The sequence below is a fragment of the Dermacentor andersoni genome, chromosome 6 (assembly GCF_023375885.2).
Source record: "Dermacentor andersoni chromosome 6, qqDerAnde1_hic_scaffold, whole genome shotgun sequence".
Taxonomy (NCBI): Eukaryota; Metazoa; Arthropoda; class Arachnida; order Ixodida; family Ixodidae; genus Dermacentor; species Dermacentor andersoni.
The window spans coordinates 58553346-58565165 of NC_092819.1; the positions used below are offsets into that span (position 1 = coordinate 58553346).

At 47.0% G+C, this 11820-nt stretch overlaps 1 protein-coding gene across 2 annotated transcripts in view; it reads left to right on the forward strand.

Annotated features, from left to right (window-relative positions):
- LOC126522798 (uncharacterized) overlaps window positions 1–10952 on the forward strand; it is a 143257-nt gene extending 132305 nt beyond the window's left edge. For both annotated transcript variants that reach the window (XM_050171612.2, XM_072288750.1), the window contains one exon: window positions 1206–10952. In XM_050171612.2, coding sequence (XP_050027569.1) covers window positions 1206–1229 — 24 coding nt within the window. In that variant the 3' untranslated portion in view covers window positions 1230–10952. The remainder of the gene's footprint in view (window positions 1–1205) is intronic.
- The last annotated feature ends 868 nt before the right edge of the window (window positions 10953–11820 follow it).

Here is an 11820-nt window from a genome sequence, read left to right on the forward strand (position 1 = left end):
GTAAAGCTTGGTCACGTGCGCGGCTAAAAAGAGTAATATATTCGTGATCTGTATACCCTTCAATGCGCGTTTCTGACTTTTCGAACGTTTGATTAGTGTCTTCACCAGTCGTCCTGACTTCTTCTGTTGCCTTCGTAACCTTGCATATAGTTTCCTGCCACCATGGCGAAGCGAACTAGCATGACGCCATTTTCTGCTGGAAAAACAATTCGCTCTGTTTTGTTCTGTGAATGAAACATGTTCGAATATGCAGTATGTCAAATGTCTCTCCGGTTCCGCCAGAGCAGCTACAATGTGCCGCCTTCTGTTGAAGAGGCCGCCTACAGGCCGCCCGTTCACGTGACGTCACGTAGGCAGCTTGGTTGTGCTATTCAGAGCTTCCGTTGTGCTGGCGGAGATAAGCGAATTGAGATGAAGCGCAGCTTCTCACCCTACTGGGTGTACAACAATATGGCGGCGCCCATGACGTCACTGCGTGCCGCCTGGACGTCGTAAATCCCGGTTCTGGTCCGGGTTATGACTTATTTCCGTTACAGCTTAGTTTCTGCACTTTGCAAAACACGGACCTTAAACAGTGACTTGCTCTGGTCCTTCCTCGGAGCAGTTCACGTAGCCCCTACACTGTAGTGCTCTTCGAGGTTGTTCTGATGCCTCGGATACAGCACTGCATATTTGACATGTACACATGACATGAAAGCCAACAGGCAATGAAGCCAAGGAAAGCTTAAGGTTCGGCTGCCACCGGCGGCAAGTTGTTTTGTCAATTTCCATTTTCAGTTACCTTATCATTTCTACATTTCAAATAGAGCTACAAATAACTTACCCTAGGCTTTACCTGGCTTGACTGCCTGTCGGCCTCACGTGGCTGTTTCTGACAAAAGAGTGAGCCCCTCGGTTTTCCTTTTTCGTAGCTGACATTTGCTGCATCGTGCATGGTACGTCGCGTGTATCTTGGACCCCTATTCTCCCTGACTATCATTGCATCACGAAGCCAAAAACAATTCTCAGGGGAAAAAAATACTTTACGGCCCTACATCGGAACGACAGAAAGATGTGCGAGTTTTTAGAGATTCCTGGTTTGATGTGGCAGGCGTCGTCGAAGACGCAGGCACAAGGAGGACTAATAGGACAGCGCAAATACTAATGCAACACTGCTTCGCGTAGTTTTCTCGTATAGTTTAAAGCTGCACCACCGGTTCTTGCAGGATGACAAGGCGGACACGTCGTGATCTCCCCGGACTTCCCTCTGCCACGCTGCTGCTGCCTTCGATTCGGATAGCCCGACACGGCTGAAAGCTAGCGGCCACGGAAACCAACGTCCTGTTCGCTGCGTAGCCCTCCATATGTCGCCTTCGTCGATTCCATGTGACCACAGCCTTCTTTTCGTTATCGCTTCTGCTGTTATCTGTGCGGCGCGATAATACTCAATTTCTTTCCCTTTTTTTCTTTCTTTCTTTTTTTTTTTTGCTGGTACTTGTCGCTACAGCGGGAAAATCGTGAAGAACGTAATATATATTTTTTTATTCCGTTCGTTTTTCTCACCGTGCCAAAAAAACTGGACCGGACGTCCTGTGGCGAGCTCAAACTCGCGCATCGTGAAGGCAAGCGATTCTTAATTCTTAATCTTGCGTTTTTTTTTTTTTTTTTGTACAAAGAGTCAACCTCTTGACTAATTCCATATGTGAATTTTTTGTGACAGTGAAGGAAAGACCCATATTCATTTTTTCTCCCATAATATAAAACCACAGCGCTGTATATCTTACTGAGAAACAAAATACCAAGAATTTTTACTTTTCTTATTACTGTAACTCCGCGACCAGTTTTTCTGAAGTCAACGGGAAGCGATACCCAAACGATAGTTATACGTCTTTTTAATTATTGTTGCATCCTATGTTGTTTATATAACTTTTGTTTGTTTAACGCAAGCTGATGTATTATTGTTTTCTTGTATATGACAAGCAAGTTGCCGCTTTTATTGACTGTACATATTGCGTGTTTTTACGAGACGTGTGCTTTCGTCTGCGCGTCTTCATCATATACATATTGGTACGTGTTGTGCGCATTTCAAACACCCTTTGGTATCATCCCTTTTAGCTTGTGCTGCATGTTTATAGGCGAGAAAGCAATCTTTCTTCTTTTTTTTTTTTTTTCACCCCCCAACGAAGCGTTGCGTGGCCATGTTCTGGAAACGGCAGATGTTCTCCAGGAGTGGGACAAGTGGGCAGCCAGATTACGTCACACATGCAAAGCGGAGGACTGACCATATTAATCGGAAACCTCACATTGCAAAGCACTTTACTCGCAGATACGCTGTGTTCGGAGTTGCCCGGAGTCTTAGCTACGACTCGTTGGCTTTCGCGTTTGGTCGTGGCTGTTAGCGGGCGGACAGCGAAGCAACGCAAATTGTACACGTAATATTGATTATTGAGCCGATTTCACCTTTGCGCTATGATAACGAAGACACCGGCCAACGACAGAAAAATGTTGGAAACGTAATCCCTTGCGGCAACCGAGTTAAAGGACGTTGATGCATAAAATAAGTCCAGCTTTTATGAGATATATGGATGCTCTGCGAGTCTGTAGAAAGAAAAGTGAATAATCGTTCATACGTAAAACACATGCGTTACTACGCGCAATATTTTATTCATCACGATGAAGTAACAATGCGAAGACTGCACACATCTTAATGACACGGGACACAATTTCCTGCGTTGCTTAAAGTCCCGGGGTGATGTATCTTCTGCCAGGCCATTGAGCTGTGTCCCGTCTTCGCGCTTTTGTTTCACGATGATTAAGGCACCAACAAGCTGACATTTGCACCGTGCTGTATTTTACCCATGTTGTGCTGGTAGCGACCGAACGCATAAGCTTTCCGCGGATCAGAAGTTAGACGCAGCGTTGTTCATTCGTTCTAGCTGAAACAATCGTAGGAGCTGGCCTTCGAATAGTGATTCAGCAGATTTCAGTCAAGAAGGAGGAATAACTAAGGGCACATATCACTAGATCGAAACAAGGTTGTACTGTTATCACATGTAGCTGTGCAGACATAGTACTCTGGCGAAAGGCGACCTATGAGCTTAAATGTTTATAGCACGGAAGAACACTTAACTGACACCAAGCTGAACGTTGTTTGTGACGTAAGAAGCACAGTATGGCTCTCCTTTGAGCTATGAAAAATGGATGTCTGTGTGCTCATGAATATGAACAGAAGCACAAGGCTGTGTTACGTTACACTTACGTTTGTCAGCAGTATAATAATTAGTTAATTAATTATTATTTGACAAGTAGGACGTGGAAGGAGGAGTGTGTTGCGAGGCCATCAATTTTTTATTATTTGAGAGATCGTTCAAGATTTTCACGAACGCAGTAAACTTCGTCGGCGCTCTAATAGCAGCCAGCGGCTGATTTCCTAACGTTTAGTAATACATGCCTGGAGAATACTCTAAGTGACCATGATCAGGTCGCAATTCTTGGTATGGTCTGTGACAGTTCTGCTCAGTAAAAAGTTGAATTTTCTGTTCTTCGACCAAGTTAAGCCTAAAGTGCTGATCTTGGCTTGCCTAATGAAGAATTGGGCATTGTTTATAATCACCAATCAGGGAGTTCAACAACAATGATTCGCGCACTTACCCTTATTGCATTAGTTTAACCCCAGGATCAATGGAATTCATTACTGCATGCACTGGTCAAATCGCCGAGAATTGAGCTACCGGTACTATTTCGTTCTTCCTTCCATCATTAAGAGAAGACACTATGAGAAGATGTCAGGTACAGCTGTATATGCGAGCCTTCAGGAAGCGGCACTGGTCTTATATGCGCTCCATAATGACGAATCTGCTTTAGCAAGTTTCACTGCAATACACATCTGTATTGCGATGATATTATTGAGCATACAAAAATCGTACAGGTAGATGAAGGCCTCAGGAGAGCAACTCAGATTACGATAAAGCCGGTGGCGAAGAATCTTAAACCTACGGACCCATCCGAGTACCAGATTTAGTGTTACCGTTGCAACGCCTTGAATGTCCTGGAGGCACCGTCGAACTATACTAAACAATGACATGTTGTTTACACCTAGATGTTGAGCAAAATCTCACTTCCATTCAACGCAACACATTTTGTATGCTTCACCACGTTACACAGTTGTATTACGGTGAAGCGACTGTGAAACGCATATAAGACCTTGCTCAGGAAGCTACCATTTGGAGAAGTGCTGGAGCTCCGACGTTGTACGATGCAGGTTCAGGGATCGATGCGATATAAGGCTTAGACACCGCAACGAAAGCGTAGGTCCGCTCTCAATCAAGGATTTAGTGAAGAGTAATCGCGCGCGTTGCCACGGCCCTTCTGTACGGCAGGTAAACGCGAAACAACTGCAATGCGGCACGTAGTTAAAAGCCCAGAGCTCCGCTTTACGTGCGAGCAGGACTTCGTTCCGACCTCTAAATTCCCGCAGCCACCTAGGTGACCGGACAGGACAGACGGCTCCGCAGACAGCTCACTTTGGTTTCTCGGCAGAAACATCCGCTTTTCCTTTGGCAGGTCGGTGGCCTTTCACGCAGCGTGGTACAGCTAGCTATGCAAAAGCCTAGACGGCGCCTACGTCCCCGCCCATGCGCCACGTCTTCGGACATTGGTACTTAGGATACGCGAGCGTTCGTACGAAGTTAAAGCTGACGCGCGGAAAGTTGTGACTGCGTCGTTGTAGCCAGCGCCTTCGCTCAGCGGGCCTCACTGTCCCCATCGCCGATGTTATCCGCGAAGCCAGTTCGGTCGAAGCCTGAACTGGCAACAAAACCGGGTTTCGCACGAAGTCGGGGCCCATTGCAACGTCCGGTCGTCTTCAAGGAAGGTTGCAGATTTGCGCACCTGCTACCTTCGTTACTGGGAAGCTGATAACGGGTTTTGCGTGCAGCTCGTCGATGTTGTATCCTGGGCCAGCGACAACAAAATACGCGATTTCAGCTCTACCTAAACGGCAGGTATACGACTGGGAGACCTTGGCAGCCGTTCAGGTATGGCTCCGGCACTTTCAGAAGGAAAACTGGCTGTTGGCGCAGTAAACTTTGTCGAGCCGGCGTTATGGCCAGCTACACGCGACCGCAGTTCGCAACCTTTCGAGCGTCGAAAATTCGGGTGTGTGCTAATCGGGCTCCTCGAGAGGGATCCGGCAAGATGGGCGGACTCTCTCTCCCGCGGGGAGCGAGACCATATGGCAGCGGCCCTTTCTGTTCCGCTATTCTGCAGTGCCTCTCTCTGTCTCTCTGAGACGATTCAAATCATTCCTACGCTTCGGGCGCTCCTTTCACTTGTTTATCGGGCGTGTGCAGGCCAGCCACACGTGGGGGGGCGTTCGTCAAGCGCTTCTCATTCGCGTTATCTTTTTTCCCCTGTGTGCCGTGTGTATGCGGGCAACCCTCAAACTCCGCCAAACCAGGCAGGATCGGCGGTGCCTGGATTGTTTTTTTCTTCTTTGTATTGTACGGCGCCGGCTTGCAACTCACTCTTGTAGAGAGGTGCATGGTGTCGTTCTGGCAATGTAGATGAAGACGTTTATGGGAGAAGAAACAAAAAAAAAAACACTGTTGTTGCATTGTTCGTTCTCTATCGTTTGTTGTTTTTTACACACTGTTACGCGTGTACTGTCATCATTATTTACTCCTCCCTCGAGTATCTGTAAACCTTTAACTAAACTGTGTATCCTCGAAACCCCCCCAAAAAAAACTCAACAAGAGAAATGAAACTCAGCCTCTCTCTCCTCGTCACCGTGTTGTGCACTCTATAATTACTTAGGTATATAAATATATATGTATAAATATTATGTATATGTTTACATAATGCATATATGTACATGTTGATGTGTGCGCATGTGTGCGTGTTTCCGTTTATGCGTTTGTCTTCGCGTGATATATAAATATGTGTGTAAATAAATCCTAGCTTATTCCATGCCGCTGCCCTGCCCCCTTCGACGGGGGAATGAGGCAGCGAGGAATATGGAACAGCGCGGACGCTTCGCTCGGGTTCCAAGCGAGCTCCGTGACGGGTCACGCAAGCGCAAGTGTGTTAACAGTTTTACCGGAAAAGGATCTTGAGCGCTTCTATAACTACACAAATAACCAGAATGCTAGCGACGTCGAAAAGAGAAAGAAAGCCAGTTTGCACCTGCACGCCTTTATTGGTGGCGGGTCGCCATTTGTGACTGCGGAGCCCCGTTGGTGACTGGGCCTCAAACGGGCTCGTGGTGGGCCTTAATAGTTGCACTGTCTGTAATCCTTCAGCCCGTAGCTGTACATATAACAAAGAATAGGTGCGCTACGTTTCAAAACGCAATTCCGTTGCGGACAACGGTCATGACGTTTCTTACGATGCTTTCTCGAATCTCTTCTCGCGTACCTGATGGCCTTATACTTTTGATTGGCGTGGAAAAGAATCCCGTTCGCTTGGCTGTCAGGCTGGGCATACCTTATGATGAGTTCTGTGAGCCAAACAGGAAAAGAACACAGGTGCAGAATAAACAAAAAAGAAACTGATGCGAGCTTGGAAATAGGTTGACAACGCTTCTGGAGGCAGGCTGCTGCTGCTGAGAGATGAGCTCTCCGCAGGGGTTGTCGACGCGCCTTGGTTCACGAAATGCTTTCTGGTGGTTCTTGCGTGCTCAAGCGCAGATGTGTCCCAAACACTGCCAACGCATTTAGGCAAAACAAACTGACGTGCTTTATCGCAGTTCTCTTTTTTGTAAACGTGTCTGCGAACGTGGACGAGAATGACCCGTTTGGGTTCGGTTGAGAACGACAAGGCTGCCACTATATACATAGGCTAAGACGACGTCACCCCGTTCGCGTATGTATCCTGTGAGCGATCGTATAGTCTGGAAGAGTGTCTGGTGTGTATCGATAGACGGAGTGCGTCATTTACGAGGCTCTGCTTCGGCATGTATTGAAGCAAAGAGAGAGTGTGCTAAGCGAATGTAAAGGCCTCGGACTCTGTCACGTCAAAAGTGGTTTTTCGTCACCTCACCTATAGTTAGCGACAGGTTGTCGTCATAAAGCGGCAAACGCACGGGGCGAAGCGTTCCCTTGGTGACGTAAATGTTCCAAATTATTCACCGTATTTCGCAGCCCGCACCTTAGAACAGTGGGGAACATCGCACCGAAGAACTGACCGCGACAGCTGACAGAGGGTTTCAGAATAGAGGAGACGTACTAGTAGAGACGACACCGCGGAACGGGAAGCTAACCGGCAGCTCTGCTGGCGACATCTTGCGACACACAGCGGTCAACCATAACGCGCTGGGAGTATTCTCTTGTTCGGAAAACATAATTTACAAACACACTTTCGTCATTCTTGTCTACGTGGACGAGTTTACGCCAACTGTTAAGCGTATAGCAGTTGGTCACTTCAATCGAATTACAACGCCGATTCTGTCAAACAAAACTTCACAAGATGTCGTTAGTATCGCTGTTACTCGCTTCCAGGCCTTCCGGTACCCAGGTGACCGTTGAGCTACCACGTCTCAGCTGTGCTAAATCTGTCTGATATCTTGAAAAAAGCACCGCGCATGTTGTAATGACGAGACACATAGCCATAGACCCCTACATGCACAAGAGAGCATGCATGTTGTCTCAGTGGAGACGAAAGAAAGACGAATTGAAAGAAATTCAATGTAACAGCAGGAAACACGCACAAAGTTCACTTGGAGGAATTAAGAGTGTACCCTTTCGCGTATGTATGCGACGAGTATAAAATTCTTCGGATTTTTTTTTTTGTATTTGTATCGCCGCTTCATATCTTTGTATTCCAACATTAGCGCTTTAGTATCACCCACCATTACAGATAGGCGCTCACGAATTTTGATAGTCTAAAATTATCCTTCATGCATCGGTGCTTTCTGGGATCTGCCCGCGCAAAAGGCGGTCGCCTCAGAAACTTTGCAGCAATGCAATGGGCGCATTAAGCTAGAATTTGCTTTTATTTTTTACTTTTAGTGACGCACATATTATAACGACATACACATTGCCTAAATCTGATCACACTAGCGTTATAGAACCACGTGGCGATAGCTAACTTCTATCAGTGTTGCTGGCGTATGCAGAAATTTCACAGCAATGTCATCTCGAGCGTTACAAAAGCTCATCGCACAGTAGGAATGTAAATTGCAAATCGGCTGTCTCTTTGAACAAAAATATTTTTCATAAGTGACCTTCTGGAGATAATGCATTAGACAGTTTAAATAAAGTTGCCATTGTCGTCTAATCGTACACATCACTTGACAGGTCAGTAAAAGTTTATGGGCGTTTCAGAGTTCCAATGTTGGTACTGACACGTTTGGTCGATCGTTGAATTACAAGCGAACATCTCCAAACCAAAACCAAGACTCGATAATGATGTCGTACGCTATCCCTCATGAGGTTGTCACTTACTGCTTTATCATCATGTTTTTGAAAATAATGTGATGGTGGTTGTATTTGGGGGCCCAAAAAGAGGGCTTTGAGAAATTTTCGAATTTTCATTCCCCTCTGCCGGCTTAACGCTTGTCGCATTCAAGAATTGAAGCTGTTGAGGTGTATGTTTTTCAAGAAGAGCTGCCTTAGCACATAAATAGTTTCATCCGTTTCCTTCAGTATTTACGCGCAACTGAACTAACGGCATGAATTATTCTAGAGTGTACTGAAGGGAAGCCAAACGAAATGTATTGGATACTCATGTCATGGGAGTGTATTGACATGGGTAAGGATTTCCGTGGGTTAAGAACGGGCCCTCTGCGAGAAATCGAACTCTAGAGCGGTGTACTATGTGTATGTGCCCATAAGCGTTGGTGTTCAAGCTTGCACGTAGCCAAAACGTAATTGGTCGTAGGAAAAAAACTTAGGCCACGACAATTTCTAGTAAATGAAAAAAATAACTTCTACCAAATTGCAGTTGAGGCCAGAAGTGACAGCGCCCAGGTGAGCGGGCCGCCTTTCCATGAAGGCATCGTGATTTTGAAAACTTTCGTCAAGGCCTCATTTGTAGGCATGTTCTTTTCGAAGACCTTGTTGCTGTCGTTGTTGTATTTCAGTTTACGTGGCTACTTTTTTACTGGCATTGGTAGGAAGGAGGGAACGTCAAGTCTAGGGGCGCTCCGAATGGGACGTCACAGTGTATGTGAAACTACGAAACTATAGCCTACTTCAGCTAACGCTTGCGAAATTAAGGAAATAAGCAGGGACAGAAGAGACAGGGAGACGCACGTAATGGGACGTTTTCTTATGTCTCTTCTTTTGTCACTGGAAAAAAATTATTTTGCGTTACTTCTACCTAGAAAAAATTCTGTAGGCTGTAGTGAGGTGGTTCTACTTGTGAGCTGCTTTCGACGGTAGGCCGCCACGCTTCTGTACTCCATCTCGCAAGTCGTTTGCAGCGCTGCCGGAGGTACCAAGCGTACACAGGAAATATCGTTCCGCAGCGTAATATAGTTCCGGGCGTAAATGTCTGATTAATGACAGGATTAGGGTGTTATGTTTTCGCTTGGCACAAGAGTTTGTTACAGCGATACGACACGTGTTAGGACATTTGCGCGTGCACGTAGTATACCTCGAATTCAGCAGCCGCTGAGCAGACGACGCGGCGCGGATGAACACATCTCGAGGGGCGTTCGGCCTTCTCATTGGCTAAGGAGTCCTGCAGCTTCCACAGCGCCGCCAACGACTTGCAAGAGGGAGTATAAGTGAACGTAGCGCTTCGGCGCATTTGAAGTCCCTTCAAGCGTGACTGCTCGTCCCGATCACTTTCTGTCAAAATTTTGTTGCACGTATGGCCGGGGAATAGGTGTTAAGCAGGTTTAGAGGTGTTTTTGTTGGATGTACATGGGCAACACTTAAAGACCTTTTTTTTGTATTCTTGTGGTGGCAGCAGGACGTTACGTGACACTGTCAGTAGCAGCAGTGACGGACGTGTTGTCCTGCGATACGTTAAAACATGAAACACATACAAAATGGAAGAGCGAGCGCTTAATGAGAACTAACGATCTCAGCCGTTTGAGTACATTACATCTAGAGCGCGCCCCAGTCATTGCACGGAATGGGCGTGCCGACAGCAATACCTTTTTTTCTTTCTTCCCCGAACTCCTCAGTGTTAGTACACCAATGACAGCCGGTGCAGCGGTGGATGTCGCTCCCTCGACTGCACCTTTCATGTTCGCTTGCTGTGTACGCATGTAAGTTTCGCCGCAGAAGGTGTGGCGAGATGCGCGTGTTTTTTTCTGTGTGTGATTGGCGCCTGACGCTGTGTGTGTCTGTCTATCTGTCTCTCTCCCTCTCTCTACCGCTCTATCACTCGCTATCGCTTTCTATTTCACTCTCCAACAGCTCTGTCGCGTGCTGACTGTTCCCGAGGAGAGTGCATATGCTATGTCTGAGAAAACAAAAATTGAGGGCATTAAAAGCAAATCGTTTCATCGCCAGCACAGTTCTGCTGTTTATTATTTTTTCTTCGAGAGGGTGTGGCGGAGATCTGCCATGACTGAAACCTTGGTGTTCAAATAAATATCTTCTTACGTAAGTTCCACAGAAGGTCAATTCGCAATTCAGTGCTACATATGAGAACGGTGAACAAGGTGTCGTTCTCAATTGTCGGGTTTAGACACTCCGACCACTGCCGCTCGAAATAAATTGAACATTTTTTTTTTTGCACTGTAGAACAAGTGGTGCTGCATCATCAGTCACACTGTTGTGAAGTAAGGAAAACTTTAAAAATTTAGCGAAGGGTTAAATTCTCACAGAATTCAATGTGCATTAGAAGCTTGCATTGTACATATTCTATCACGAAAAGCATAAGCAGGCAAGTTATTTATCGCAGTACTGTAACCTCGACGTATCGTTTCTTTTTGGGTGTCTTCTTTTATTTCATTTCCGGTAGTTCTTCGAACGATGTAGTCGACGTGCTAAATAAATAATAAATATCTGCCTCGAGTAGTCGGTAGAACTTGGTATTCTTTCAAATGCGACAAGCTTTACTCAAATCAGCTTTGCGACCGTCTCTGCGTCTTACGCGGATCTGAATGGAGATCCAAGGCCCGAGGCAAGACCTCCTCTCCAACCCACGAACAAAGTCGTCGTCGTGTTCCCAGCGTCTCGTAACAAGGAACCGCGTGCTGGAGCGTAATGTTGGAAGCACGGGCCAAAGCTGCCTCATCGCTCTTCGTATACAGCTCCCCCTCCTCGACTTTCCCAGCCTCCTCCCTTGCCAATACTGTTATTCTCTTCTTTCAATCGCGCTGCTATCGTGAGCGCGCGTTCCGTGGATAACCCCGCCTACCGTCGGACGACGCCCGCCCCCCCGCGCCAAACTCTCAAATCGGGGGGAGCGCCCGGTTCTGAGAACCAAGCAGCAGCAGCAGCAGCAGCGCTCTTCCGAGAGTGGCATCTTCGTCTACGTCGACCGAGAAACAAAGCCGTCGTTACGAGCTGGTGAAAGCACACGCCTACATTCGCTGACACCGAGGCAAATAGTTGGATCCCAAAGGCGTTGAGCTGGTCATCCCAGCTGCTTGGATCGCTTTGCGAGTGTCCGACTCGACTGAGAGATCCCCGGTGTTCGACACGCCTGGGGGCAGCTGTACCGTTCGTCGAGACTGCCTGCACGAAACTTGGGTCGACCGACTGATTAAGACTGCGAACTTCGTCGTTTCAATCCAATGACTCGAGCTTCGAATGTCGACCGTGTGGATTAATCTCTGAGCATCGACGTCACCCCTGTGAAGTCGAGGGAAGGGGATAGTGGAGTGAGTTGTGGCCACGCCGAGTCCGTGGGTGCGTGCTTTCGACAGTGCGAGGATTGCCA